At 50.3% G+C, this 26,647-nt stretch overlaps 14 protein-coding genes across 14 annotated transcripts; 6 read left to right on the plus strand and 8 right to left on the minus strand.

The window, feature by feature from the left end:
• Positions 1-218: 218 nt before the first annotated feature.
• On the minus strand, positions 219-659 carry BO87DRAFT_208519 (uncharacterized protein). The gene has a single exon (XM_025618613.1). It carries the CDS (start codon positions 531-533, stop codon positions 312-314), a length of 222 nt encoding a protein of 73 aa, XP_025483026.1. The 5' UTR covers positions 534-659; the 3' UTR covers positions 219-311.
• BO87DRAFT_373898 (uncharacterized protein) lies at positions 597-1,459 on the plus strand. The gene is made up of 4 exons (XM_025622667.1): positions 597-792; positions 860-964; positions 1,033-1,215; positions 1,285-1,459. Exons 1-4 carry the CDS (start codon positions 786-788, stop codon positions 1,299-1,301), a joined length of 312 nt encoding a protein of 103 aa, XP_025483027.1. The 5' UTR covers positions 597-785; the 3' UTR covers positions 1,302-1,459.
• Positions 1,460-1,628: 169 nt separating this feature from the next.
• BO87DRAFT_404570 (DUF2011 domain-containing protein) lies at positions 1,629-3,125 on the minus strand. The gene is made up of 3 exons (XM_025625872.1): positions 2,758-3,125; positions 2,144-2,675; positions 1,629-2,057 (listed from the first exon to the last, which is right to left on the minus strand). Exons 1-3 carry the CDS (start codon positions 2,781-2,783, stop codon positions 1,695-1,697), a joined length of 921 nt encoding a protein of 306 aa, XP_025483028.1. The 5' UTR covers positions 2,784-3,125; the 3' UTR covers positions 1,629-1,694.
• Positions 3,126-3,816: 691 nt separating this feature from the next.
• Positions 3,817-4,535, plus strand: BO87DRAFT_301644 (LAMTOR1/MEH1 family protein; the record flags this gene model as incomplete). The annotated part of the gene is made up of 3 exons (XM_025619168.1): positions 3,817-3,867; positions 4,006-4,166; positions 4,226-4,535. 3 exons carry the CDS (start codon positions 3,817-3,819, stop codon positions 4,533-4,535), a joined length of 522 nt encoding a protein of 173 aa, XP_025483029.1.
• Positions 4,536-5,383: 848 nt separating this feature from the next.
• BO87DRAFT_373902 (E2 ubiquitin-conjugating protein UBC8) lies at positions 5,384-7,141 on the minus strand. The gene is made up of 6 exons (XM_025622668.1): positions 6,690-7,141; positions 6,379-6,419; positions 6,220-6,252; positions 6,051-6,165; positions 5,817-5,998; positions 5,384-5,762 (listed from the first exon to the last, which is right to left on the minus strand). Exons 1-6 carry the CDS (start codon positions 6,734-6,736, stop codon positions 5,626-5,628), a joined length of 555 nt encoding a protein of 184 aa, XP_025483030.1. The 5' UTR covers positions 6,737-7,141; the 3' UTR covers positions 5,384-5,625.
• Positions 7,142-8,129: 988 nt separating this feature from the next.
• Positions 8,130-9,246, plus strand: BO87DRAFT_373903 (ubiquitin-like protein ATG12). The gene is made up of 4 exons (XM_025622669.1): positions 8,130-8,524; positions 8,714-8,913; positions 8,967-9,080; positions 9,138-9,246. Exons 1-3 carry the CDS (start codon positions 8,272-8,274, stop codon positions 9,024-9,026), a joined length of 513 nt encoding a protein of 170 aa, XP_025483031.1. The 5' UTR covers positions 8,130-8,271; the 3' UTR covers positions 9,027-9,080; positions 9,138-9,246.
• On the minus strand, positions 9,050-10,870 carry BO87DRAFT_373904 (3-methyl-2-oxobutanoate hydroxymethyltransferase ECM31). Its single transcript, XM_025622670.1, has 2 exons — positions 10,010-10,870; positions 9,050-9,948 (listed from the first exon to the last, which is right to left on the minus strand). The coding sequence occupies exons 1-2, from the start codon at positions 10,436-10,438 to the stop codon at positions 9,328-9,330; spliced, it is 1,050 nt and encodes a 349-aa protein (XP_025483032.1). The 5' UTR covers positions 10,439-10,870; the 3' UTR covers positions 9,050-9,327.
• A 1,399-nt stretch (positions 10,871-12,269) lies between these two features.
• BO87DRAFT_373907 (protein serine/threonine kinase activating protein nimO) lies at positions 12,270-14,783 on the minus strand. Its single transcript, XM_025622671.1, has 3 exons — positions 14,064-14,783; positions 12,538-13,920; positions 12,270-12,485 (listed from the first exon to the last, which is right to left on the minus strand). The coding sequence occupies exons 1-3, from the start codon at positions 14,577-14,579 to the stop codon at positions 12,360-12,362; spliced, it is 2,025 nt and encodes a 674-aa protein (XP_025483033.1). The 5' UTR covers positions 14,580-14,783; the 3' UTR covers positions 12,270-12,359.
• A 780-nt stretch (positions 14,784-15,563) lies between these two features.
• BO87DRAFT_301473 (aminopeptidase P family protein) lies at positions 15,564-17,543 on the minus strand (the record flags this gene model as incomplete). Its single annotated transcript, XM_025619163.1, has 10 exons — positions 15,564-15,711; positions 15,763-15,881; positions 15,932-16,153; positions 16,204-16,237; positions 16,285-16,328; positions 16,379-16,771; positions 16,826-16,953; positions 17,006-17,038; positions 17,105-17,269; positions 17,342-17,543. The coding sequence occupies 10 exons, from the start codon at positions 17,541-17,543 to the stop codon at positions 15,564-15,566; spliced, it is 1,488 nt and encodes a 495-aa protein (XP_025483034.1).
• Positions 17,544-18,004: 461 nt separating this feature from the next.
• On the plus strand, positions 18,005-19,186 carry BO87DRAFT_352927 (pyridoxamine 5'-phosphate oxidase family protein). Its single transcript, XM_025621210.1, has 2 exons — positions 18,005-18,170; positions 18,228-19,186. Exons 1-2 carry the CDS (start codon positions 18,107-18,109, stop codon positions 18,962-18,964), a joined length of 801 nt encoding a protein of 266 aa, XP_025483035.1. The 5' UTR covers positions 18,005-18,106; the 3' UTR covers positions 18,965-19,186.
• A 169-nt stretch (positions 19,187-19,355) lies between these two features.
• On the plus strand, positions 19,356-20,599 carry BO87DRAFT_328623 (SIR2 family NAD-dependent protein deacylase). Its single transcript, XM_025620224.1, has 2 exons — positions 19,356-19,834; positions 19,899-20,599. The coding sequence occupies exons 1-2, from the start codon at positions 19,504-19,506 to the stop codon at positions 20,513-20,515; spliced, it is 948 nt and encodes a 315-aa protein (XP_025483036.1). The 5' UTR covers positions 19,356-19,503; the 3' UTR covers positions 20,516-20,599.
• Positions 20,600-21,031: 432 nt separating this feature from the next.
• BO87DRAFT_328627 (putative SNF2 family helicase/ATPase) lies at positions 21,032-25,017 on the plus strand. The gene is made up of 3 exons (XM_025620225.1): positions 21,032-21,097; positions 21,214-24,344; positions 24,393-25,017. The coding sequence occupies exons 2-3, from the start codon at positions 21,378-21,380 to the stop codon at positions 24,795-24,797; spliced, it is 3,372 nt and encodes a 1,123-aa protein (XP_025483037.1). The 5' UTR covers positions 21,032-21,097; positions 21,214-21,377; the 3' UTR covers positions 24,798-25,017.
• On the minus strand, positions 24,900-25,597 carry BO87DRAFT_423177 (uncharacterized protein; the record flags this gene model as incomplete). The annotated part of the gene is made up of 2 exons (XM_025627153.1): positions 24,900-24,946; positions 25,387-25,597. 2 exons carry the CDS (start codon positions 25,595-25,597, stop codon positions 24,900-24,902), a joined length of 258 nt encoding a protein of 85 aa, XP_025483038.1.
• On the minus strand, positions 25,413-26,553 carry BO87DRAFT_413621 (uncharacterized protein). The gene is made up of 2 exons (XM_025626584.1): positions 25,669-26,553; positions 25,413-25,599 (listed from the first exon to the last, which is right to left on the minus strand). Exon 1 carries the CDS (start codon positions 26,500-26,502, stop codon positions 25,669-25,671), a length of 834 nt encoding a protein of 277 aa, XP_025483039.1. The 5' UTR covers positions 26,503-26,553; the 3' UTR covers positions 25,413-25,599.
• Positions 26,554-26,647: the final 94 nt, after the last annotated feature.

Below are 26,647 nucleotides of genomic sequence, written 5' to 3' on the forward strand. Positions count from 1 at the left end.
CTTCCAGGAGGAAGGGAAGCAGAAGATACTACAGTCACAGTCTACTCCTGACTCGCACTCTTCATGCACCACCCCCTGGCGCTTGGACAGAAAGTACGATGGTCTCCATAATTCGAGTCGCTAAGTTGCTATTCTTGAGCAGCAGCAGCAGCCACCACTGCAAGAACAGGATAGTCGAGCCGGGATCAACTGCTCCGTTGGCAATAGATGCGCGAACCGAGGGTTACTAACGCGGCGGGGTGCCGATGCACTTGCCCATCCCTCGTATATTAACTCCCTAGATAGAGTGGTTGTTTGAATAGACCCAGGGGTTAGCAAGCTAGAGAACTAGCTAAGTTGTCATGACTAATAGGTAAACCTTTAGATGACGGCGCCAGTGGATCAGCAGCAGTGGTCGGCGGGGACATGAAAGAGGGGGGGTGGGAGATGAGGCAGGATGTTACTCGGTAGCTAGTAGGAAAAAGGGTCCCTGAAGCGAAAAGAATAGGAGGCATCGAAGAGCAGAACAGATTAAGGGCGCTGGCGATCAACATCAGGACCGTGCCCCCCGTCACGTGGAGGACACATAACTACGGCCATACGAAGCCTTCTACTTTTTTTTTTTTTTTCATTTCTTTCTTGTCCTTGTCTTCTGTGTTTTGAACTTTTCTTTGTTCTCTATACTACACTTTCCTGCTACATCTCACCGTTGTGGTTGTTGATCCTTTCATCATCCCTCATCTACTCGTGTATACCGAACGGATTTCCCCTCCTTATCTACTACCACTACCCCTCCAACAGCCAACATGCCTGGTGAGTAAAACCCCGCAGATCGCCTTGCGTACGCGCGTATGGACTTCTCACTGACCTCGCATCCCAGCCTTCCTCAAGAATATCAAGAACAAGCTCAAGGCTATCTTCAAGAAGAAGAAGACTGCCGAGGAGAACCCCGAAGGCGCTGCTGCTCCTGCTGAGAACACTCCTGGTACGTTTTTTCTCTTGCAACTGCCACAGAATTCGCCACGACCACTTACTGACCATGTCATAATGCAGCCGCCGACAAGCCCGCTGAGCAGGCTCAGACCGAAGGTGGTGTTTCCGCCGCTCCCCCGACCCTCGAGGTGACGGAGTCCCCGGCTGGCGAGGCAAAGCCTGAGACGGAAGCTCATGCGGAAGCCGCTGCCGGTGCATCTGATGCCGCTGCTAAGCCCGCCGAGACTGCTGGAGACGCAGCTGGTAAGTCGAGGACACATCCCCCCCTCGTCAAATGTAACGAAGAATGACTGACTGACTGACCATGCGCAGACAAAGAAACCAAATAATCGCCCTTAAGCTTCCAGCGGATGCAGCTCTCACTGCATGCATCATCCACTCCTTCGCCCGTGGCATCATTTTCCTACCCTTTGCATCATCTTCTCATACCCCAGCATAGACTGCGCTGATTTCATTTTGTTGTTGTTCTTCTCTTGTTGATATCCACCTTTTTTTTTTTTTTTTTCAAATACCCTGTACTGCTTTCAATAGCCATGCGTATTCGCATAGTCTAATAATTCAGTCTGTCCGCGTCAAGCAAGTATCTTAGTTCACTCGCAGCGTATTTCGTAAAACTAGAAAAATCTGATTAATCAAATCAATGATTCGATATCAACCTGGGTATCATAAGCCGAAACTAAGCTAGAAGAACATACATACACTCAATAAGATAACCAACTCCCTCAATCACTACCCTCATCCGAAGACACATCCACATCCATCTGACCAGCCGGAGCCTCACCACCACCACCAGCAGCAGCCTTAGCAGCCTTCTCCTCTCTCGCCTTCTGCCTGCGCTTAATCTTCTTCTCACGATTCTTCCGATTCCGCTTCTCCGCCTCCAACAACTTCTTCTCCTCCTCTTTCTTCTTCCTCTCCTCCGCAGCCGAAACCCGCTTCCGCAACTGAATCCGGCGCTTCTTGCCAGGCTTCTTCAACGACGTCGGCGCCCGTTCCGCGGGATCCCTCGCGCACGTCACCGCCGCACCTTTACTCTTCTTCTCACTCTTCAACGTAACAACCCTCCAGGGCAAATGGCACCCAGGCTAGATAAAGTAAACCAAGTCAGCAAAACTCTCCCATCACAAACAATCCAAGAACATATAGAAAATAGAAATTAAAAAAAACCTACCCACGAAACCCCCGAAAACCCCACAACCTGCACCCCCGAAACAGCCACATCCTCAAACTGTCTCCTCTTCTCCCTCAACCTCTCTTCCTCCTCCTGCACCTTCTCCTTCTCCCCGGCCATCATCCCCGGCGCAGAGAAATAATACCCCCATCCTCGAAACGGATTCACAAAGCGTCCATCTTCCACGCCTACAGCGCCGGGTGTCGGCGAACGTACCCGAATACGTAGTTTCTGGGCTTGAGTTGTGCTAGATGGGTCGACGGCTGCTGATGCTTGGTCTTCGTTTTTGGATGAGGATTTGGCGGGGGCGCTGAATAGTCGGAATTCGAATTCTTGTTCTTCTTCTTCGTCTTCGGCTGGGTTGGAGGTGGTGGGTTGTGGTGGTGGGTTGTCGTTGGATGGGGGCGCGAGAAGGGAGTCGATGTTTAGGAGGGCGCCGAGACGTTGGTGCACGTCTGTCAGGGAGGATTCCGGGGGTGGGGAGGGTGAGGGTGAGGTGGATGTTCGGGATAGGAGTTCTTCGCGACGGATGCTGTTGTTGGGGGTTGGTTAGTGGGATTGAAGTTGGGATTGGGATTGGGGTTGGTAGGTGGGTGGGTGGTGTAGTGGCGTACCGCTTTGCGCTGGGGAGGTCGAACATGTTTTTCTGCAGTGCTTTTGTATATGGGATTGGGTCTGGTAGAGGAGAGTGGTGGTGACAGTTGAGGGTTGATGGTGTGGAGTGAAAAATGTCGGTGGATGTTGGTGAGAGGTTATTTCCACGGGCGAGTGTGGTGCGGCCACGCGTTCGGAGGATTGATTGGTATCTCTTTGCCCTATGGAGTATGGAGTAGTCATCGATATTGGACTTTATACTTTATTGCTTTTGTATTCAAAATTTGATATTTGTGATATGCAAAAGAGAGATTTGATTTTACTATATCAGTAAGAATATAATTGTTGCTTTGTAGGACCTGCTTGCGAAGCATGCAATTGGGTTTTCTGTTCTATTGTGAAACAGTTCCGGATGAAAGGCGCAAAGAATGCATGCGACCAGTAAACGGTTGTATATCATTATCTCCAGCTGCTAAAGAATGACTATTGATCTAGGATACCTAGTATAAGCTGTCGACTCTGAATGTCAAAGATCATACGACGGCATGATTGTTCCACCAGGCATGTGACTGTATAACCCTCTAGTGACCATAGCACTTCCTGGCGTGACATTCGACGGAGCATAAATCCAACATTTGAGACCATTGTAATTATTTAGAAGTTCAAGTTGGCTGATAGAGAACAGTGTCTAGCGACTTCAATGGCCGACAATCAAGGCACTCATACTACATCTACCCGATTCCGATGACATCGGTTCGCACGGGCCACTCCCAACCCACCGAATTATCCAAACCGTCACTCCCTTCAAGTCACCCAAGATCTCAATCACCTAACCAACCAACTACGCATTCCACCCTCGCAAATCGTCTTCGCTTGAGCACCACCGCCCGGCGCGTTTCTACTATCCAATTCAACATCCAGACGCTCATTCCAGTCATTCATTCGCCTTGCTCTTTTTTTCACCATACCCCAACACCTCCGTTTATAATCAAGCCGTTCCAACCACCACTACCACCACTACCGTCATTGAACATCTCTCCTGCGCCTCCACCTCTAATCCGCCGATCTGATCAGCACAAATGGGTATCTGCGCCTCATGTCTAGGACGTAATCGTCGGGAACCCCACGATGTAAGTCCAATACTATATTCTTCTGCCGTAAAAAGAGACAAGCGCAACACTCCTCCCTCCCTTTTGCGCCCGACTCCACCAACCCTCTTCGCATCCATCATCTACAACCTCATAACTAACCTATCTCCCTCCCTACAGCCCAACCATCCCGAATCCTCTCGTCTCCTCGATGAAGATATCTACCAACCCGGCTACGGCTACGGCGCCCTCAACCAAAGCGCCCAAGGCAACCACCCAGACCCTAGCTATCTGAAGCGCGAACGAGAAGCCCTCGAAGCAATCTGTCAACGAACATCAGAGTGAGCCACTCTTCACCAGTATGGCAGATATCGAATTCAAGACTGATAATGTGCAACAGCTCCGTCATCGACATCTGGTCCCTCCAACCCCAACCGCACCTCCAACCTCGCGCCACCCTCCCCAGCACCGTCCCCCCTCCTTCATCCTCCGATGGCGATGCGCCACCCGTCAAAGTAATAACAACTGACTCGCCACCGGCTCGCTCAAAGAAACCCTCCTCTCCGGCTGCAAAGGCAGGCGGCACGGTCCCGAAACACTGGGGGGAAGTGGTGATAAATACGCGCAAGAATCGGTCGCGGCCGGGGTCGAGTACCGATGAAGACGGTGCTGCTAAGAGGGATGTATTCGGAGTGTTGAAGGTTACATGATCACTGTAACTATCTAAAATAAGATGGGGGGAAAAGTGACAGATGACAGCAGGTCAAATGTGATAGGTGCCGTGAGGTGTTGTGTTATCGGGGGGCTGACTACTAGGATGGATGGATAGATGGACGAACGTGACGGAACGGACGTGACAGCACTTATCGCACTTGGCTTGACTTGACGTGTTTGATTGATTGTTTTTGTTATCCCCTTCTTCCTTTTTTTTCTATTCCTGTTTTTTACTCGTTTCCTCTTGCCTGCTTTTTTTTTTACACATCTCCCCCTTAATACCCCTTTTTCTTTTCTTCGCGCATCGCGATGGGTCGCCGGCGACGACGGGGTCAACTATGTTGTTGTTTTTTTCACCTCCCTTTTGCCATCGGCGCTTTTCATTACATTTCTCTTCTCAGCTTTTTCTTCTTCTTCTATTTCTATACCCTTGTTCTGTGCCTAGGCTGCTGCTGAGGCTTTACCTACTAAACTTTTCTTCAGATCTTTCATTGTGCATTCATCTCCTTTGTTCGTTCATGTGTTGTCTAGTTTGATTGGGTTAGATCGCAGATCGCGCTCAACTTCAGTACAGTAGTACTGCTAGTACTAAACAGCTGAAAAATAAACGCTTGCTGTATGATATGATAACATACAATACGATTTGAACCAGACGCTATGCTATTCTATGCGATAATACTACCATAGTAGGGTGAGAATATAACAATAATGCTCCATTAGCGATATACAGTCTTTATGTTGGAACATCTGCGAGAGGTGGAAAGTAGAACAGACACTGCGGAAGTCACGCTGCTGTCGAGGAGATACTGATCAGCCGGTCGACTTCCTACACTTGCACACCCCCCACGTTACATGATCCGATCGCCCATTAGCTACCTTCTCTTGCGACCGTCGTAGACGATTGCTGCACCTTGAAACGACAGAACTCCGCCAGAAACGCCTTCCCGCCTGACACCCGAGAGATAAAGCAGCAATATTAAATAACACCGAAAACAGATAATAGACAACGATGCCTATGCAATATACTGGTGTGAAATGTCCAAACCAAGACGCAAATGGTCTAAGACTGACTGAACTGCGGTAGGACTAGACGTCGTCCATCGTACCGGCTGGCTCTTCGCCGCCGGACTCGTAACTGCCTGCCGAGCTCAGTTCGTCTTCTGACTCTGTGTCTTCTCCGGCTTCGTCGACGGCCTCTTTGCTGGCGTACTTGGCTACGTACTCTAATTACAGGTCAGCTTGGTTGAGAGCATGTTGCAAGTGGTGTGATGACGTACCCTTGACCTTTGCCTCGTAGCTTTTCGGTTCCCGCATGAGCATGGCAGCTGCTTCACCGTTCAAAGGGTCCGAAGGGTTGGGGTAGCGCAGGAGCTGAGGAAGGAAGACTTCGAAGATGTTGATCATATCGTACATGGGTGACCATGTTTGGTTTATGACATCCAAACAAACGGAACCCGACCTAGGCAGCTGGTGTTAGCCGGAGGAGATAAGAGTTGTCGAAACGGTCTTACAGCTCATCGATGTTCGGGTGGAAAATCCGGTTCACAAACCCGATACTCGGGCTCTTGTATGGGTATTGATCGGGTAGTTCGACGTGGATCTTCCAGTGGCCACCGGCGAAGGGTGCTGGCTATGTTAGCGGGTCCGGTTTGCAATAGTCAGAACTTGTATGGATCTTACTCTCTTCCGGTCCTTTGAAACGCACGTAGAACTCTTGCCTAACAAGAAGAGCAGTCAATATCACTCGTGTATCCGACGATGGTGGGGTAAGCCGGGTCTGCATACACTACAATTCAGTCAGTATCCAAAAGTCGGTGGCAAAAGGCTGTGGGCACTCACTGTTATCATTGACCAGAGTCACCTCATAATCACTCATCAACCTATGCAAACCATCAGCACAAGTTCCCCTGAAATCTGTTGATTTGTCCCATATCCGAAATCGTGATCTCATTCCAACCCCAGTCGGAGGGAATATGGTAGGTGCCGGATACGGGGAAGGGTGCGTACATCCTGCCAGAACGTCAGTCAGCCATCGATAAGGTATGAGCGTAACAGCGATGCGAGTGCATACTTCATGACCTATAAGTGGAAGAATCTCAAGCGTTAGTCTCCTTCCGCCACCACTTTCGCCGCAAGGGCATGAGGGGTACCGAGGGGTACTCACATCTGTCTCAATTCTCCGCTTAGGGCTACTCATTTTGAATGACTTGCAGATAAAGCAGGTATGAAGGTATAAGTAGTCCTCGAGTCCGTCGACACCGAGATATCTGGATTCAAAGGCGAATTGCGCAGGTGGGTGGAATCGAAACTATCCGCAAGGTCGAAGCGGGGAAGCAATGAGCGGGGCGACTCTAGGTAGAGATAGGGCAGATCAAAGGAAGCAGCAAAAGTGCGGACGAGAGGGATCGCAGTAAGGAGGGTATAATAAGACCGAGGAAAGAGAGAAGAAGTGAGCAAGGCTGGGACGAGAGGCGGAGTCGCTTGATCAGAAGGAAGTGGGCGAGTTGTTGAGGCGGGAGAATTGGGAGAGAAAGGGAAGAGAGGGAACTTAAGAATGGGTTGCGGTGGTGGTAGTACGTAGTATGACTGATAGCGGGGACGGGGGGGGATGAGGTGACGGGCGCTGGTAATGACCGGTAACAAGTGGTCACTGGCAGCGCTTCCACCCGGTCATTCGGCGCGTTTCAATTGATGTTCCAGTCAGCTGGCCCCGGAGTCACGTTCGTAGTGTATTTATGGTTTCTGTACGTGAAAGATTTTGTTGTCATGTTACTAAAGATCCCGAAATTTATCTCTCTGCTCGTATGAACAGTCAAGGCACTCTCCGACTACCAATAGTTCTCTTTTCTACGCATTGACAGGGCTACCTACCCGATGCCCAGAATTCAATCTAACCGGCCGGGAATGGATGATCGTCGCTAATGGGTCCCCTAGCGGAACGCCGGGGAACAATCCTCATCTCAATAGTGAACCTACTACGTAGTTATCTGATTCAGGAACAGTGTTGCTTCGTTTGTCCCGATTCACACCCATTTCTGCATCCACTGTATTTGTATGAACGTCGGAAAGCCTTGTTCGGTGCAGATTGACCAAGAGTCAAGACAACGCGAGTGTTCCAAATAGTGACATGGGCCCGATGATATGCATGCATCATCGCTACCTCATGGCACTAAAGTCGAAATTCGCAGTGGGTCTTTCTCGGTTGGCTCTTGACAGATGTAACTCTGCCCGAAAAAGTCTTAAATCCGCTTTTCGGGGTAGTGATATTGTGCTATTGTAATGCTAAACAGATAGTAAAGATAGTAAAGGTGTTGCTTGGTGGAATGGGGGCATATGTTCTTAAGCGATAAAGTATCTGGATTGGCTGACAAGTCCACCCCTGCTTAGAATGTACCGGTCGTATCTGGATCTTGGCAGCCCTGAAGATCGCTTTGTTCTTCATATTCGAACTGACCATGGTAGAGAAAGCGCAGATGGAAGGATGATGGGGCCTGCCACTTTGATTGGACCACCCCCCTGCCTCAGGTGTCCATCGGCGCCTAGCCAAGGGAATGGAACATCAACAACTCGCATCAACCTTACCATCAACACCAACATCTTCTGCACTTTCTTTCTTCACATTCCTTATCATCTCTCGCTGTTTCTACTCATACTATACTGTCTGCTTCTTTAGTTACTCATCTAACCTCGAGCATAACTTGCGCTACCCAGCGTTAACCCCTATCGCCAAACATGGATTCCCCATCACCCCAGGGCCCCTCGGCCCAAAACTCACCCAAACCCGACCAAGCCAAACTCGCTCACAGACCAGCCAATCGTAAACAATCTTCTGATTCTTCCTCGAATACCCAAAATGCACCTATACCAGATGACAAACACGGTGCCGATTTGCCAATGACCATGTCCGCCTCGGTGGTGCTAACCAGCTTACCCCGCGATGCCCATCAAGCATTGGCGGACGCTGAGGCTGTCGATACGGGAAAAGGCAAGTAAAACTACTACCAGCACTACTACAACTTTACTGCCCCAATATGTTTCAAATGCTCCCTCGATTACAATAATGAGCTTGGTTCGGGCTCCAGACTGGCCCCTCACTGCTAGCGCCCATATCTATTAACGTCATGCGGCTTATCAGGATAAGCCATATGTTGACAGAAGACTAACGGTGCACCAGTTACCGTTCGCTTTCAGCCACTGCCTTCAGCTCCCATCCTGAAGAACCGTGTGTTCAAAATCAGTGCCTCACAAAAATTCGAAACAGTCGTAAAGTTTCTCAGGAAGAAGCTGGACTGTAAAGAATCCGACTCGGTATTCTGTTATGTCAACAGTGTGTTTGCTCCTGGCTTAGACGAAGGTGTGGGTGGTTTATGGAGGGTAAGCCGTCTTGATACGTGGATCTAAGCCACTCGTTTACTTACAACATTCAGTGTTTCAAGACTGACGAGCAACTTATCGTTGCTTACTCTATGACGCCCGCTTTCGGCTAATGATGAGCAGAGGTTGATGTGTATTAGTGCAACAGCTGTCTGGACTATTTACAGGTAATCTTGCTGAACCAGATACATCTCAACAAGCTAACATGGAAGGTGAGGAGGAAGGCAACTATGCGCAAAGATCGTCAAAGGTCATTTGACACTGTATGAGAATTATGGACATGAACATGAAATACCAAGGTATCACAGAAACGACTTGCTGGACATGATATGCATTATATGCTGCTTCAAAGAAATTGAATCAAACAACGCTTGCAGCATGAGACACTAGGACTCAGAGTGGGTTCCTGAGCAATTATTCTTTGTGAAAATGCTCGATGGCCTTTTCAAACTCGGCCAATTCCTCCTTCGCAATGGGGTAGGTGTATTCTTCGGAAGGATACGCCCGGCTCTTGACTTCATCACGGTATTGTTGGATACCCTTAATAGCCTCTCCCCAGACGTCGCCATACTTCTTGACAAATTTGGGAAGGAACCGGCCCGGGGGATAGTTTCCGGTCATATCAATCTGGACCAGGACTTGTCCGGAACATCCGTTTCCAGCACCGATGCCAATCGTGGGGACACGCAACTTCTTCGTGATGAGGGCGGCAATCTCAGCGGGCACCGCTTCCAGAACCATCATGAATGCGCCAGCCTCTTGGACAGCTAGAGCATCCTTCAGAAGCCTCACTGCGCTGGCGGTCGTTTTGCCCTGAACCCGGAATCCTCCAAGAGCATGTTGACGTTGAGGCGTAAGCCCGATGTGACCGCACACAGGGATACCAGCTTGCGTGATACGTTTGATGGACGGAGCCATCTCAGCACCACCCTCGAGCTTTATAGCCTGGACGCGACCCTCCTTCACGATGCGGATGGCAGACTGAACAGCCTGCTCCGGGGAAACTTCATAAGATCCCATGGGGAGATCGGCGACCTGCACCGAAAATGCACGTTAGTATAAACCTTCTCTCAAGCAGAATGGTATGGATACGAACCGTGAATGCACTCTTGACAGCACGTGCGACACTCCGACAGTGCAACAACATCTCGTCCATGAGGATCTCACTTGTATCCTCCATGCCGAGGGCGACCATGGCCAAGCTGTCACCGACCAGGACCACGTCCATCCCCGCCATCTCCGCAACATGACCACTGGGGAAGTCATGCGCCGTAAGCATCGTAATTGGCTCACCCTTCTTGTAGAGGTTCCGTAACGTCTGCATGGTCACCTTCTTCCGGGGATTGGCCGAGGCGGCCCCCAGCGGAGAATGAGAGCTATACCGTCTCTGAAGCTCCGTTGGAGCAGGAGTGGCGATGGCATGTCGGCCGGCGAGAACCGAGAAGACGGGAGCGGATGCAGCCCGACAGCGAACGGACGACCTCGCCAAAGGCACTAGCAATTGCGCCGAGAATCTCGAAGCCATGATGATAGCAAAAAGCGAAGTATAGATATGAAACGAAGCAGAATTCGTCTTGAAAAAAGAAGAAAGAAGAGCGACAACACTAGTCGCCCCTGAAGAGGCAAATCTAGGTAAAGCTGGAGGCAAACCGCAAGAAGCCGAAAGCAGCAAACACGCAGGTACGCACAAGCACCGATGGGCGTGGAAAGACCGAGTCGGAAAACGGAGCGACGGGCCAAAGAAAAAAGGGCTAATGTCGTCACTACCCGTGGGCAGCAAACTAAAAAAAATAAAAGAGAAGGGGAAAAGAAGTTCCTTCAGGTTCTGGATCGTTATCAAAAAAGAAACTTATTCAATACCCCACATAAACCCTGGCACAGGCACAATGGTTGACACCAAAAGAATAAACACAAGGATTCACAAGAGGAGTTCAGTACAATAACATCACAATAAAAGTTTCCTTCCTACCTACCCGCCACCCCCACGACCCGTCTTCCTTATATAACCCATGCTGGTATAGATGATGCCGCGTAGTCCGGATCATCCACCCAGAAAACCATCAAAGTTTCCAAAAAACCTTAGCTTAGTTAATAATTTAGTGCCAATCCCCTAACATTTCGTCGGCATTATTTCACGCTTTACCCGATACGGATGAATTATGCCCGTCTTAGGGCGGATACTTACATGCAGGTGATTCCACTGCTAGGTTTCTTCCATTCTTTTCTGTTTTCCCGGACCGAGGACATGGGCAGTGGGCCGAGGTTGGTGTGATTTAGTAGTGATACAAGTTACTGTGTAGATTCAAGAACTGGGAGATTTTAGGTGGGCTTTTCCTTGCTGCAAGTGTAAAATTAAATTGGATGATGTGTGGGTGTGTATGTAGTAGTAAGAGGTTCCATTTCTATGCTTACAGCCTATGCTATAGCTACAGTAGTAGCTATAGCTAAAGGCTAGTAGTAGTATAGTGACACACGATGTCCAGCCAACAAACTGAACTCATAGTGAGACACGACATCAGAAAGAAACAAAAGGGTAGAGAAGAAAAGAAAATAACCACCAAGCTCGTAAGCAGCCAGCAAACAAAAAAAATTCTCAACATCAACACCAGTCCAGACATGTACCGCCATGTCTTTTGTATGCAACCAACCACCCCTCGGTTTATTCGAGTACATCCATTCTTCCATCCATGAAGGTATGGTAGGAACAAGAAGTAAAATGCAAGAAAAAAGAAATACTATATAGGAAAAAGAGAGAAAAAGAAAGTAAGGGAGAGAAGAAAAATGTATGCAATCCTCGACACCATTGAAGTATAAGCTTGTCTTCCCAATAAGCGCGGTGTGTGTGCATGGATGCATGGATGCATGAATGTATGTATGTCCTGGTTGTTGATGAGTCCCATGTGTCACCTGCCTTCGTTCATTGGTTCGTTTTGTTCTTTGTTTTTGTTTTTGCCTTCCCGTTTCTCATTTCCAATCTGATTCTGTTTCTTTCTTTTTGTTTTTTCTGTACTGATGTGGGGTTTCCAAAATCTTCTCAAAAATTCGTTGCTGGCGAGGCCGTTAGATGCTTTTCATTCATCAGTCAACAGTATGCAGGGATATGGCATGCAGAATCCAAGGACGCCGGTTGTGCACCAATTACAGGGGGGACCGGATTGTAAATGGAAGTGGTGATAGGAAATAAGGAAAGGGGAAATGAAGCAATAGAAATGCAGTATTAATCGAATCGTCTGTCGAAGTGGTACGTAGGCTTGGACAATGATTGGATGACGGGTGTATATGCCAGTGTTATGAAAAGACGAGCTGAATATCTTCACATATTAACACGGCTGAGCGGCTAGCAGATCATCTCCGCGGGCAACGCTGCAGCCAGTTCAGTCCAGGGAAATAGACGAGCCGCAACAAATTTCATATCCTTTCCATTCATTCTCGAACGCACGGCCTGCTTATAACCCTGGGACTCCTTCCGCACCAGATTTCACAGGCCTCTCCAGCTGATAAAGTAAGGCATCGAGCTCGGCCCAGTTCGCTCGGTTGGTCGCAAAGCGGCGGTGTTTTCGGGTCACAATGTGCTGCCAAAGGTTAGCATTGTCGTTTCTGAATCTAGAGCTTCCAGACGCTAACCTCTTCAAAGTCGTCGAACTTGTCCCTGCAGTTCTCACAGTAGCCTGGCTTAGGGTCTCTCCGTCTCTCCTTCTTTTTCGGTATTATTATGGTTTTTCGATCACCGATCCGCCGCTTAGGAGCGCCACTGTTCTCCAATTGCGTTGATTCCTCTTCCGGGACGTTTACAAGCTTTTTAGGCGGTTGCATATTGCCGAGGCTGTTCTCCAATGGTTTCGTCTTCAGCGGTGCGGATCCATCTACGGCGTGGTGTGATGGAGGCATAGTGCCCGTTGCAAGCCCTCCGTTTCCTTTTTCGAGCACCTTTCTCTTGAGTTCATGAACTTCCTTGCTCAGGCCAGCTTTGGCACCGGGTGCCGCAGCAGTCGATGAAACCATTTGCGAACGAATGGCGGACGTAATATTCGAGGGTTGTACGCCTGATGCGGCAGGTTCACGGCCATGGAAAAATGGCCCCTTCCGTTGCGGAGGCGGAGGCACGAAGCTCTCAGAGCTTTTCCTGGGCGATAGTTGCTTCGTGGACTGAGCATCCTGGAGTTCAAGCTGGGGCTCAAGGGGCGCCTCTTCTGTTTGGCCCAATTCGGGAGTCTTATCCTCGGGCTTTGTACTCTTCCTATGAGTTTCTGGTGCATTTAGTTTCGCATCTGGAATGTCTTGTACAGGGGCAGCATTAGCAACAGCTCTTTCGTCCCTTTCCTGTCTCTCCGTCCTCTCTTTTATACGGGCGCGTTGGCGGTCGATGTCTTTCTGTGTAGGGGGATCCTCAATGAACGGGCACTTTCCTAGGCGTGCACTTCGGAATTGCGGCCATATACCATCCTGCCGCCTTGCAACTTTCGGGTATTCTCGCACCATCACAGGGCGCGTCTTTTCGTCCATGTCATGGACATATATGAAAGGACCCTTAAACATGACCAGCTCCTTCAGGACCGAGAGGGGATTGCGATCCGACGGGCCATTCAGCTCATTCTGAAGCACTTGCGAAAGATCGTTTTCACCCCGAGCCCTAGCATGACCACCAACAACATTGTTGTTTCGCGTCGCGTGGCCATCATGTCCTCCGACATCGCCATCATTGATCGCCGTGATCATGCGCTGCAGTTTCTCAATCGCCCAGATCTTCATTCCCATTTGGCGGGCTCTGTGTAAAACGTCCATGCCCTTCTGCTCCCGCCGTGCGTCGTTTTTCAAGGTCATATGAAGGTGTGTATCGGCGCACTTCTCGAGCAGGGATGGGTTTACTGTCTGCAGCGAACCGTCCGCCGCCGCTTGCTCCGCCGACTCCGCATTGTATTCAGGTGCATTCGTAGGACCGTTCTCCGGAGGAATAGGACGTGACGTGACGACGTGGGTCACTAGACGCGAGAAGAATTTTTCGTCACGCTGTGACGAATGAAGTCAGTAAAGTCACGCAGTTGTATAGGAATTACCTCCACCATGGACCGGTGGGGCATCGTTGACCCTCCGCACGCAGTTCCGATAGGGGATCATGAAGTGCTGGAGATGTCAGCCAGATGCAAACTTACCGCTCCCAATGCAAGCACCTGTCTAGAGCTCTTGCTGCGAACATCTTCCGGGATGCTATCGAAGTAGAAAACAAATTGAGGAAACGCCTTGCGGTAATGCCTCTGCCACTGCCGGATGGAATCGAGAGTCTCCGCGGACGGCCTCTCGTGCCTCGTGCCTTTCATTTGTGCCTGTCGTTCTTTATCTCTCACAGCGACCAGTTTCCTTTCGAAGGCACTCGGCTGAGCATTATTCGTGCGCCGCAAGAATAATTTGGAGTCGGTATTTTGGTATGCGGACGCCCTGGTCCGGGATGGGGAACGAGCGTCCGCCTCCTGACCGTCCACTACCTGCTTCTTCGGGGGAGGCTGGCCGTAAGGGATGTCGATCTGGTTACTAGTTGGACGTAGACGTTTGGCAGGCACGAGGCCTGACCTGTGAGGGGAATTGGTAGCATTCGGCACGTTGGCAAGTGGTCGGCGAGTCGACATATTAAGCGAAGACCGAGGCGAAGGTGGTACGAATACAGCTGCCATGTGGTAACAGAATCCAAGGCACTATATGAGCGTGAGTTGCTGTGAGTTGGACACCAGCAAGAGAAAAAGGAGGGGCAGTTGGAGGCGAGCACGCGATGCGTTACACGTCTCGACGGGGGTTGATTACTCGGTTAGAAAAAGGCCATTGTCGACGCGATAGATGAGCAAATAAAGAGCGGCAGTGGGAGTTAGTGAGAGAAGCAGAAAGCCATGCCCTGGGAGAAGGGGAAGCAATGCAGCAAAACCCGCGTGAGAGTGTTGGGGGGGGGGGAGGAAGACAACAGAGAAGGGTCTAAGGGAGACACAGATTGAATGGGTGGTGGTGGTGATGATGGAAAGAGAAGAGAGACCAAGCCCGACTAGACTAGTAGAGAAACGACTAAGCGTGTCAGGGAAGGTCGGTGGAGCCCCGGCGGGTTTGTTTTGGCTCCGGGATGTGCGCCGGACAACCACCGCCCGGCGCGCAGCAGGAACCATTCTTTCTTCTCCTCTCATTCATTCCTCTCTGGGGCTTGCTGGGGTTACCCTTCAGAAACAATCTGCACAGATATCCCTTTTCTTAAGTGAGGGAGTCTCTGAATGATTGAGTTTGCTGATTGTGCCTTTTGTGTAACAATTGGCACGTCTATTCCAACCTCCTCTGCTTCCTCTATACTGAAGTAGTAGTACCTGTATTCACGCCCCACGCGTCCACGCTTAAGTGCTGACTGCTGACTGGTGACGTCTACACGAGCCACACGAAGCACCAAAACCGGCTTGTCTCTGTTTACTTCTTGCTCAACTCGGCCATTTTGTTTGCTATACCTCCAAATTTCGGTTCACTATGTTATATATGTTACAATCTTATGCAAGGGTATCTAGCTTTACACAATTTCGGCCCTCGTCCATCTTAATCACGAAGGGCCTCGATATCATCGACCTAGATGGCAGATTCGTCAGTCAGCCCAATAGTTCGTCACCACAACCACGGTAACACGTCTTTCACTACTGGGAAAGCTCGCTTACCTCTTTAACTGCCTCCGTGGTCAATACAATGGGACTGTCATCTCCAACACAAACACTGTCTTCAATCCGGATGCCAATGCCCCGGAACCGTGCCGGCCACCGCTCATCATCTGGAACGTAGATGCCACTGCACCGATTGTTAGCATGCTCAACCTCACAGAAAGGCGTCGATACGTACGGCTCCACAGTGATACATTGGCCTGCCTTGAGATTATATCCCCGGGAATACCCGGAGCAGTCGTGCACGTCCAGACCAATATAATGGCCCAGGTGGTGAGGGAAGAGAATGCCCATGGCCTAATCTTGGTTAGCATCGAAAAGACCTTGTGACAGACTGGAAAACCTACGCCTCCGGAAACATCGAACCCGAGTTGTATCAGCTGGTCCCGCAAGCCGGTCTCCGCAACGCTATGCAGCCGGTCCAGGCTGAGCCCAGCATCTTCGCGGCACAGCGAGACACAGCTGCGATGCACATTCAGCACGGCATTGTACAAGTCGCGCTGAGGGTCAGAGAATTTGCCGTTCACTGGCCAGGTTCTCGTGATGTCGGAGATGTAAGTGCCTGCCTCCTATCAACCAGTTAGTCTCGGTAATCGACAGACGTATGAGATACACGTACACCACCTCCGTCAACTAGGACCATATCCCCGTCCCTGTAATGTATGAGTATTGCAATGACAATGGTTCTTGCGGCACATACCTCAAAACGTCATCGTTTCTTGTGTAGTGGATGCTCAGGGCGTTCTACACACGTTAGTCGCACGATACCAATACCTTCCCAATAGGTGACTTACAGAACCGCCTGCAACGACTGGAACAAAGGCGCTGTTATCGCAGCCATTGCGCTTGAAGTTATACTCCAAGAAAGCAGTCAGATCTTTTTCCTTGGAGAACGTCTGCCTCATAGACTCCGTAAACGCCCTTCCAGAAGCCTGTCCAACACGACGCAACTGCACGACCTCGTCCTCGCTCTTAAAGACTCTCATTTCATTAAGGATGGAGCGCAAAGGCTTAACCTTGCGGTGGTCGACTATCTTCTTGAGCTTTTCGGAAGCTCCCGTAGGACCATAGAGGTACCGATGCAGAGATGACCGTCCAGGGTTGAAAGCGGGAATGTCGGTGTAGATTTCTGTCGCATCCGCAAGGATCTTAGGAAGAAGGTCCCCAATACGTTCGATGTCACCGGACTACCAGCGCAGTGTTAGTGGCGACCAAGAAAGATTAGCAAAGTAAACTCTTACTTCATCCGCATTGAAGACATCAATCGCCGCGCGGGTACCGGAACGAGCACCGTCCCAAAGTTCCGCCTTCGCATCCTTCTCCCTGCAATAAAGGTGGAAGAGATGGTTGTTCCCGGATCCGTCGTTCGCTGCTTATAATGAGCGCCAATTCCCAAACAGAATGTTGTAGTTAGAGCTCACCGATGACAGCCAGCGCATTAGGTTCGTTAAACCCTATCCACAAAGAGCTATGTCAATCATTTCTGTTGCCTGTAAACAAGGACACCATGTACCACCCACCGGTCAAGTAAAAGAAATTCGAGTCCTGTCGGTATTCATTGAAGATGCCTGAAGCCCGGTACGTAACCTCAGCAGCAGCCAGCACCGCGACAGCATACTTGGGTAGTTTGTTCGCGAGACGAGATCGGCGCTGGGCGTACTCGAGAGCCGTTATTCCGGGTGTCACTTTGAGATGCGTTAATACCGTATATAATATGCGTCATTGAAATCCGCGGGAACTGAAGTGATGTTACGCACGCTCTCCCGGTTCCAGTATATGGGGGTGTGTCTCGTGTAGCGGTTGGCCGAATTTGAGCTCCGCGGCGGAGATCGAAGCGTAAGTACGGCGAAGAGCAGGCTGTTGGAGCACCGGCCGACTAAGATGCGAGAGGGAGATTCGAGGTGCCTGGCGACGAAGGCAACGAGGCCATTGGCGAATGGCTGCTTTGCATGTCGACATCGTTATAGCAGCACCATTGAAGGTGTTGGCAAGCTTTGTCGAAATAAAGACTGGCTATCTGGCCCGCGTTTGGTTCGGAAGGTCGGCGGTGATTGCGAGACCTCCGAGCGTCCCTTGGTTTAGCCCGTTCGCTGAATGCCTCAGGCTGGCAGCCCCGGTCGGCGGCAGTGACCAATCAACGCTGAGGGGTTTGCGATAGACTCGCATACTCCGCTTGTCTGGATAGGCTGGAATCTGCGATTCCTTCCCACCTTCTTTCTTATCTCGGTCTTGTACAGCGTACCACAACCACGAGATGTCGGAGGAGTTTGGGCCAGTGCAGTACGATCCCAAGGGTTGGGTTGTTTTTCGATGGGATTACTCGATGACTCAAGTTGGCCTTTGAGTCACGTCAATGATATGCCAAGATTGGGTACAATATATATATATATAGTAGAAGTAAACTCCATTGAAGATCTAAGGAGAATTCGTTGCTCACTCGAGTGCTCCATTACTTCTATGCTAGACGGTATTTAGTAGTCAGTTCTTCATCGTATATATTGTTCGATTCGTCAAATTCAAAAATGCCAAGGACCTTAACATACCCCAAGCGGCCCTCGAACACGGTCAACCGCTACAAGCATCGAGGTATACTTCGCTTCACTCCCTAACTTTGCGTCGAAGGACTTTACTAAGAGACCGCAGCAACTTATGACCTGGGCGCCATTCATGAAATCATCGACTCCACTCAAGTTCTCCATGTATCCTTCAGCCCCGGACCATCGGAGCCCTTCCCTGCAATCCTGCCTATGATCGGACAAATGGGATCATTCGACTACCCTTCAGCCAGCATTGACGAACCCCTTGACTGTTATCTTCATGGCTATGTCAGCTCCCGCATCATGAACCTGGCTCGAGATGCCGAAGGAGAAGGACTACCAATCTGCGTGGCTGCTAGCAAGGTCGACGGGTTGATCTTGTCTCTGACACCGAACTCCCATAGCTACAACTATCGATCTGCAATTCTCCAAGGTTATGCTAAGTTGGTTACTGACGAAGCCGAGAAACTTTACGCCATGGAGTTGATCACCAACTCGGTGCTATCGGATCGTTGGGCGCATACGCGTGTTCCACCAGACCGTGCGGAAATGTCCTCGACCGTTATCCTCAAGGTTAAGATCATGAGCGGCAGTGGTAAGATTCGAGATGGTAGCGTCTCGGATGAGAAGAAAGATACAGGCAGTGAAGAGATCACGAATCGAGTTTGGACTGGCGTTGTCCCTGTTTGGGAGACATTTGGCGAGCCTATACCCAGCACCGGGAACAAGGTTGCTGAAGTACCAAGCTATGTGAAGTCATTTGTTGCTGCGAAGAACGATGAAAATCGTGCTTATGCGGAGAAGGCCGTGGGAATTGAGCTGCCACAAGAGGAGCAACATTGATTGTTGAACGGGATAGTGTGCGAGTGATGTACTTATAAATGCTCTGGCATTCCTGCTTCATATAGTTAACTTCTGCTGTTCTATTGTGGGGAGAAAGTATAAATTGCCCAGCATTGGACCCTGCGGGGTATTGTAGCCTTGCTGCTGTGTACCTCTGATCTGCACAACACAGGGGTGGTAATATAGATAAACCATTTGTCCCGTATCAGATTCTTAATAAACACCAGAAGATATCTTGATAAACTAAACTTATTGTTCGGTTCACCTGACGAAATAATTATACAAAGTATAAGGCACGATTGCATAGTTTCAAGGCGACCCCACGTCATCGGTACCATTAGCGTAAGGCCGACTCCGCAGAACTTCAACTTAGCTACAACTTCTCCAAATGACTGACTCGACACACAACCTCTCCCTTCTGAGGGAAACAGACATTCTTTCCCACAAATACACACCATATTAACCTTGCGATAACACATGATTATCCTATATCCAGTGTCGTGCCCAGTCTAGAGTCTCTCTCCGATTTCTAGCCCGCCATGGCTCCTCCGGCTATCCCCGCAGCAGACCTCAGCTCTTTCACCACCTACCTGAAAGGCTGCAGGCGAGTGATTGCGTTATTAGGAGCCGGTATTTCTGCGTCATCAGGTCTTCCCACTTTTCGAGGAGCGGGTGGTCTATGGCGATCATACGACGCGACGGACCTGGCAACGCCCGAGGCATTCGATGCCAACCCAGACTTAGTATGGCAATTTTACAGTTATCGGAGGCACATGGCTCTAAAGGCACAGCCCAACCGTGCGCATTATGCTCTGGCTGAGCTTGCCCGAAAGAACAAGGACTTCATTACACTGAGTCAGAATGTTGATGGTGAGTTGAAATCATGTCTTGCCCCGAAGTGGTACTCGACTAATCAGTTGCTTGATATACTCAGGTCTTTCGCAACGAGCTAGGCACCCGCCGCATCAACTTCACCTTCTTCATGGCTCCCTCTTCACAGTGAAATGCACATCATTCTATTGCAGCTATTCCCGCGAAGACTTCACCGACCCAATTGTTCCCGCTCTCGCTTTGCCAAAGAAGCTAGAACCATCCGCAACAGATAAAACGGGCGAAGAGGCTTCTCGATCCATCTCTAGTGCACTAGGGAACAATGAGGATGTGGAGGCTGATGTGTCGGACGAGCGTGTTCCTCTTTCCGCAGTGCCTTATGAAGAGCTCCCCCACTGCCCGGAATGCAAAGACGGGCTTCTACGCCCTGGGGTGGTGTGGTTCGGAGAGAGTCTCCCATTACATACAATTGATTATGTGGACGAATGGTTGAACAACGGAAATGTTGACTTGATCTTGGTAGTAGGTACAAGTTCGAGGGTATACCCTGCGGCAGGATATGTGGATAAGGCTCGCAGTAGAGGAGCTAGAGTGGCAGTGGTAAATATGGACCGCAACGATGTTGGCTCTTCGGGGTTGAAACCTGGAGATTGGTTTTTTGAGGGTGATGCAGGTACAGTTGTTCCGGAAATTTTGAAGGGGGTGATTGGCGATATATAATCATCTTTGCTACTATTTATTCTATAGGTGAACAGAGTACAGAGAATTCTGAAATATCTTATAATAGCTTCAAATGTCTTTTACTGCGCAGATCTAGAATGACTCTAATTTTATAGGACTACTGTCACAGATAGCTTAGTAACTTTCATAGAGTAATGTTTACGGAGAATGTCAATCCATAGCTTACTGTATTCATGGCAGCGGGAAGGAATACAAACAGGCAACCTCAGTTAGTTGATCACTACTGTGACTCAGACTTTTTGCCTGAGTTAGACAAATGGGACTGCGGACCTAGATCAATATTTCCCGCACATAAGCTTCAGGATTAATCCAATGTAATTCGTGGAGGTGGATTCGTACTTGCTGTGTGTACCTGAAGCTGTTGTGTGACCTGTCACCCCGCTGGGTGGGCGGTGGTTGCTGGGGCAATGCGGGCAAACCGAGCGATAGCGCTATCGATAAAATGTGGCATGCCAGCGCTAAACAGAGCCGATCTCCGTCAACACGTCCAAAGCCCCTCCCACTACTCCAGATTTCGCCCTTTCTAGCCTCTTTTGCAATATTATGACCTGATTCAGATAGGTAGGCAACTCATATCCCCTCTATCCTTTCATACCGAGATAAGAGTTGATAGCGAGAGTCTCGATACAACCCCGCGTGACGTGATGTGCTGGCTGACAGTCTGCCTCGTCTACAAGAACAGAAAAGATCTTACTCGCCATAATCACGATAGAAACACTATATCTATGCAACCTAGATCTCGATAATACAGCCTCTGATACCCCCCACTGTGTCCCTCGGCACACGACGATTAGCCGCCACCACCTAGCTTCAGAAGGAAGTTTCACCAGAATAATACACCATGGCCAAAGAAAGCGACGCCCCCGCGGACCCCTTCACGCCCAGAAGGCCGCAAGAACAACCCCATCGTCCTATGTCACATCATCCTGAGTTCGGAAAGCCATCTCCTATTCGCCCAGTGCATCATCAGAGTCACCACTCTAGCAACCCATTCAACATCCCCAAACCGAACCACCAACGTCCGGAGCATCACAGACAACAGCCTCGGCCTCAGAATCCTGCGCACAATGGTGCCCCGCAATATCGTCCCCCCACTACTCCAGGGCCTAATAACTTCTCAACCCCCAGAAGGGAAGGGTTTGACCCATTTAAGCCCGTTAGACCGTCTGCGTACAACAATAACCGTTTCTCCCGCCCGGTCGACAGTGGAGCTGTTGAGATTCGACGCCCAGAGAACTTCACATTCAATACACCCCGTGCCCCCAAGACATTCTTCGCCTCGAAGCCCTCTGCCGTTAAGATGACGAACGCATCGAAGAACTTGAGGAACTTTGTCGACTTGACTGGTGAGGGTGGGTTTACGCCGAGTGTGCGATCTCGGGGTCCGGGATTCGGCTCTATGGATGTCAACGGTTATGTGGATACGGCCAAGGCGAATGAGAATATCAAGGCTCTGTTAGAGGGTGCTTTTGAGGATGAAGAGGAGAAGGAACCCAAGTCGAAGAGTAAGAAGAAGAAGAACAAGGAAAAGAAGCAAGAGAAGTCCGAGAAGAAGTCCCAGGAGAAGGAGTCGGACGCCGACATCGATGATCTTGCTGCCCAGTTGGGAACTGTAACTGTACAGGAATCCAATACTGCGGATGAGAGCACTGATGAATCGGAAACCGAGTCCAACAAGTCCCCTGTGAAGCAGAAGGTCAAGGAAGTCGTGGAAGTCAAGGAGGTGGCAGAGAAAGATGTTAGTGAAGTTGAATCGGAGAATGAGGAAGATGACGATGAAGAGGAAGAAGAAGAGGAGGAAGAGGAAGATGATGGGACAGTGGAAGGCTTGAAGGTCAAGTTACTGCCTCATCAGCGGGAAGGAGTCAATTGGATGTGCGACAAAGAGACTGGCCGGAAGAAGACCAAGGGAGTGCTTCCCAAGGGTGGAATATTGGCAGACGACATGGGTCTCGGTAAAACTGTTCAAGCTATTGCTCTGATGCTATCCAACAGAAAGCCCGCCGATGGTCTCAGGCGACCCTTGGCTGATGTCGAGGACGAGGATGCGAGCAGTGACGATGAAGAAGAGAAAGAAAACCGCAAACTACCGGCTGGACTGAGCAAGACGACTCTGGTCGTCGCTCCCCTAGCCCTGATCAAGCAGTGGGAGTCTGAGATCAGCGATAAGGTTGAACACTCGCACAGAATGCGGGTTCTGGTATACCACGGAAACGCACGGACTAAGGGCACGGACAAGCTTGAGGATTATGATGTGGTTATTACCACGTATGGTACCTTGACCTCAGAGCATGGTGCAAAGGACAAGAACAATAAGAAATCCCCCATCTTCTCCGTCTACTGGTACCGGATAATTCTGGACGAAGCCCACACAATCAAGAACCGCAACGCGAAAGCAACACAAGCTGCCTACTCTTTGGATGCAGAGTACCGCTGGTGCCTTTCGGGAACGCCAATGCAGAACAACCTTGACGAACTACAGAGCTTGATCAAATTCCTACGTATCAAGCCGTTCAATGATCTGGCGGCATGGAAAGAGCAAATTATGAAGCCAATAGCGAACGGCCGTGGAGGTCTAGCCATAGAGCGTTTGCAGATCTATCTCAAGATCTTCATGAAGCGGCGCACGAAGGATATTCTGAAGCAGAATGACAACCTCAAGCCTGGTAAGGACGGGGAGAAGAAGTCCTCTGGCTTCCACATCGTCAAGCGAGAGGTTATCAAGGTCGAAGCGGACTTTATGCCGGGCGAGATGAACTTCTACCAGCGCCTGGAGCAGAGAACAGAAAACAGTCTCGAGAAGATGATGGGTGGTGAGAAGGTCGACTATGCTGGCGCTTTGGTGTTGCTGTTGCGTCTTCGGCAATCTTGCAACCACCCCGACCTTGTTAAGAGCGACCTTGCTCAGGACAAGGACGTTCTCCTGCAAAACGGGCAATCAGGCAGCCAGAAGCCCGCCAAAAATGATGAGCTGGACAGCATGGCAGACCTTTTTGGGGCACTGAGTGTTGTGTCCAAGAAGTGTGATATCTGCCAAATGGATTTGAAGAAAGAGGAGGCGTCTGGCGGTAATAGCAGGTGTAAAGAGTGCGAGGTCGCGTTGGATGCCGACCTGACTAATACCGGCAAGAAGAAGAAGAGTGACCGCAGGTCAATTATCGATCTAACAGAGTCTCCATCGGCCCACCGCGGAGAGCCGCAGGTCATCCGGCGGAGAAACCGACGAGTAGTGCTAGATAGCGACGATGAAGATGAGGACGACGGCGAGTGGATTGTTCCGGAAGCTCAGCGCGGAAAGTCGAGCCTTGGAACAGCTGGAGGCACCGATGATGAAGACGCAGAGGGTGGTGGTGAATGGTTGAATTCGGACGATTCTGACAGTGACGACGATGGGCCTGAGTCTCCCTCTCGCAAGCCAACGGGCATCAGTCGCCGAAGCCCTGAGGTGGAGTCTGACGATGACGACATTTACCTGAATGCAGGAGACGATGACAACAAGATCCTGCCTTCGACGAAGATCCGGCGTTTAATGAAGATTTTGAGGCGGGAGTCATCAGACCACAAGTTCATTGTCTTTTCGGTCTTTACCTCCATGCTTGACAAGATCGAGCCATTCCTGAAGCGCACCGGAATCGGATACGCACGATATGACGGAGGCATGCGAAACGATCATAGAGAGGCCAGTCTCAACAAGCTGCGGAACAACAGTGGCACAAGGGTTCTTCTCTGCAGTTTACGCGCTGGTGCGCTGGGACTGAACCTGACTGCCGCAAGTCGTGTGGTCATTCTAGAGCCTTTCTGGAATCCTGTAAGTTTACCACTATCCCTCGGAAAGACATATGCTAATCCCTTCTAGTTCGTTGAAGAGCAGGCCATTGACCGAGTCCATCGTCTGAATCAGACAGTAGACGTCAAGATCTACAAGATGATCATCAAGGGTACCGTGGAGGAACGAATTATCGATCTGCAAGATCGCAAGCGCGAGCTGGCCAACGTTACCATTGAAGGCAAGACCGCAGCAGCCAAGCTGACGATGAAGGATATGATGGCTCTATTTGGCAAGGACGCCGAAGCACGTTACAACAGCGACCCCGATCTCGACCTGAATCAGACAACGAAGCTGCTGAATTCCGGCGCTGATAGCGCCTCGGGTTCAACATATGCCAGTGAGACGCAGACCTCTGGCTCCCGCGATCGAAGCCGTCAACAGGCGAAACGAAGTTCTCGCGGTGAAGACTCGGTGTATGGTAGACGGTGGTAGCATGATTATCGGTGTAGCATGATTCGTAATGAGTACAATTGGGCGTTAGGCTAGGAGGATAAGCTATCGGTTGGACATGTTTCAATTTCGGAATTTAGTTTTCTACCTTATGGACAGGGCTTCCGGGCGTTTAAAATCCATACAAGTTCCTGTCATGTTGTGTTAGCTGCGGGCTGGTCGACTGCGTTGAGATATGAAAGCGATATGCAGTAAGCTTGACCTAGATTGTAGAAATCTACACCTACAATGCCTTTTGTCTGCCAACACTTCAACAGAACACAGCATACTTCGGGGGAATCCACAACACCACCCCATACACTCCCTAATCCACTAAAACCCACTACAAAAACCCTTCCAACCCCTCCATCCTCTCCACAACCTCCCCCTCCGCCCCCTCTCTCGCCCCTGCCCGTGCCTCCTCACTCATCCTCCCCACAATAAACTCCGCAGCCAAATGAAACGGACACACGCACTGCTCCAGCCCACGCCACCGACACAGCACCTCCATTCCACCGATATCACTAGGCCGTGACCACCCCCCGTTCCGCCAAACAAGCATTAAACGTCTTCCCAATCCACCATAGCTCACCAGGAACATCACCATCACTAAACCCCCCAGAAAGCAGAGCCTGCGCCAACTTCCCCTCCGTCGGATCCTCCCCGTAAGGACCCATTACATTACCGCCTAGATCCTGAAGCGAGACGAGGAACTCGTGAGCGGGATGGGCAATGCAGGCGAAGTCGAAGTCGATGAGGGCTGTGAGTTTGCATGTGGTGGGGTCGATGAGGATGTTGTTCATTGCTTGGATGTCGTGTTAGTTAGTATCTTAATGGGTAGATGGGGTGGTCTGTGGGGTTTGGAGAGGATTACTCAGGTCACCGTGGACGAGGACTCTGGTATCAGGGTCCGAAAGAAGGTCAGAGAGGGAAATTTGTCGATGAGGGAGTCGAGGCGGTCTCGGATTCCATTTCCATTGCTTCGCCATCCGTTAATGATAGGGCTGGAGTCAGCATCGTGTAGCTCGTGCCGTAGGCGTGCTTTAAGCAGTGCCTCGTAGGTAGGCCACGGTCCACCATTCGTGGTGGTCATCTCCGCACTGATGATTCTGCCATCGGTAGAGGATAGAGCGAGTCCACCGTAGGTGATCCCCAATGGGAGTGGACAGTTCCGGAGTCCAGCGAGTATATCTGCGACCTGCTCGATGGTTGATTTCTTGATTGAATCCCACTGAGAAGGGAAGAACTCGTCTAGTGGTACGCCGGATTTGTATTCCATTAGTGTCCAGGGTAAGTCATCTGGATGAGTGGGCTTTGAGCAGAAGGTATGTATTCTGGGAATGAGAGAGCCTAATCCGGGACGATGTGATTCGAGTCCCTGACGAGCGAGAGACATGGCGGCGAGTTCGTTCTCGATGCGGGAGGCGTGTGGGTTGATGCCCATTGCTAGGGGGTTGCTCATTCGGAGGATGTAGGTTGTTGTTGTTCTGTCTGGGGGGGAGGTGGTGTAGGGGTTTGGGGGGTGGAATGAGGTGCTTGAAGGGGGCTGGGATAGTTCGTGCTTGTAAATGAAGTTGTTGTAGGGACAGGGGCCGAGTTCTTGGTATGCGATTGGGGTGATGGTGGTGATTTGGAGGGAGTGGTGTTGCGCGATGCGCTGGATTTGCTCGAGGCGGGCGTGGTAGGTTTGGTGGTTGATGTCGGACATTGTAGTGTTGGTGATTTGGGGGTGGTTGCTTGGAGTGATGAGGGAATAATGGTATGGCCAGCTATATATCCATAGTGAAGAGTTATAAATATGTTACAAGAGCAATGGGGAAAGCTTGGTATTGTCTGCTTATCTTTGTACCAGA

This window comes from Aspergillus neoniger, assembly GCF_003184625.1.
Source record: "Aspergillus neoniger CBS 115656 unplaced genomic scaffold BO87scaffold_6, whole genome shotgun sequence".
Lineage (NCBI taxonomy): Eukaryota > Fungi > Ascomycota > Eurotiomycetes > Eurotiales > Aspergillaceae > Aspergillus > Aspergillus neoniger.

Bases quoted from the DNA above. Each gene is read 5' to 3' on its own strand.
- BO87DRAFT_208519 (XM_025618613.1), bottom strand. From the start codon at position 533: ATGTTGATCGCCAGCGCCCTTAATCTGTTCTGCTCTTCGATGCCTCCT.
- BO87DRAFT_373898 (XM_025622667.1), top strand. The intron at 965-1,032 runs GTACGTTTTTTC...GTCATAATGCAG, and splicing joins TCCTGCTGAGAACACTCCTG to CCGCCGACAAGCCCGCTGAG.
- BO87DRAFT_404570 (XM_025625872.1), bottom strand. From the start codon at position 2,783: ATGTTCGACCTCCCCAGCGCAAAGCG. The intron at 2,676-2,757 runs GTACGCCACTAC...CCCCAACAACAG, and splicing joins GACCTCCCCAGCGCAAAGCG to CATCCGTCGCGAAGAACTCC. The intron at 2,058-2,143 runs GTAGGTTTTTTT...TACTTTATCTAG, and splicing joins GGTTTTCGGGGGTTTCGTGG to CCTGGGTGCCATTTGCCCTG.
- BO87DRAFT_373902 (XM_025622668.1), bottom strand. From the start codon at position 6,736: ATGAGTAGCCCTAAGCGGAGAATTGAGACAGATGTGAGTACCCCTCG. The intron at 6,420-6,689 runs GTACCCCTCATG...TGGTTTGCATAG, and splicing joins ACAGATGTGAGTACCCCTCG to GTTGATGAGTGATTATGAGG. The intron at 5,999-6,050 runs GTAAGACCGTTT...CCAGCTGCCTAG, and splicing joins CACCCGAACATCGATGAGCT to GTCGGGTTCCGTTTGTTTGG.
- BO87DRAFT_373903 (XM_025622669.1), top strand. From the start codon at position 8,272: ATGGATTCCCCATCACCCCAGGGCCCCTCGGCCCAAAACTCACCCAAA. The intron at 8,525-8,713 runs GCAAGTAAAACT...ACGGTGCACCAG, and splicing joins GGCTGTCGATACGGGAAAAG to TTACCGTTCGCTTTCAGCCA. The intron at 8,914-8,966 runs GTAAGCCGTCTT...TACAACATTCAG, and splicing joins GTGTGGGTGGTTTATGGAGG to TGTTTCAAGACTGACGAGCA.
- BO87DRAFT_373904 (XM_025622670.1), bottom strand. From the start codon at position 10,438: ATGGCTTCGAGATTCTCGGCGCAATTGCTAGTGCCTTTGGCGAGGTCG. The intron at 9,949-10,009 runs GTTCGTATCCAT...TTTTCGGTGCAG, and splicing joins CTGTCAAGAGTGCATTCACG to GTCGCCGATCTCCCCATGGG.
- BO87DRAFT_373907 (XM_025622671.1), bottom strand. From the start codon at position 14,579: ATGGCAGCTGTATTCGTACCACCTTCGCCTCGGTCTTCGCTTAATATG. The intron at 13,921-14,063 runs GTAAGTTTGCAT...CATTCGTCACAG, and splicing joins AGGTGCTTGCATTGGGAGCG to CGTGACGAAAAATTCTTCTC. The intron at 12,486-12,537 runs GTTAGCGTCTGG...AACCTTTGGCAG, and splicing joins AGTTCGACGACTTTGAAGAG to CACATTGTGACCCGAAAACA.
- BO87DRAFT_352927 (XM_025621210.1), top strand. From the start codon at position 18,107: ATGCCAAGGACCTTAACATACCCCAAGCGGCCCTCGAACACGGTCAAC. The intron at 18,171-18,227 runs GTATACTTCGCT...AAGAGACCGCAG, and splicing joins CAACCGCTACAAGCATCGAG to CAACTTATGACCTGGGCGCC.
- BO87DRAFT_328623 (XM_025620224.1), top strand. From the start codon at position 19,504: ATGGCTCCTCCGGCTATCCCCGCAGCAGACCTCAGCTCTTTCACCACC. The intron at 19,835-19,898 runs GTGAGTTGAAAT...TGATATACTCAG, and splicing joins ACTGAGTCAGAATGTTGATG to GTCTTTCGCAACGAGCTAGG.
- BO87DRAFT_328627 (XM_025620225.1), top strand. From the start codon at position 21,378: ATGGCCAAAGAAAGCGACGCCCCCGCGGACCCCTTCACGCCCAGAAGG. The intron at 24,345-24,392 runs GTAAGTTTACCA...AATCCCTTCTAG, and splicing joins TAGAGCCTTTCTGGAATCCT to TTCGTTGAAGAGCAGGCCAT.
- BO87DRAFT_413621 (XM_025626584.1), bottom strand. From the start codon at position 26,502: ATGTCCGACATCAACCACCAAACCTACCACGCCCGCCTCGAGCAAATC.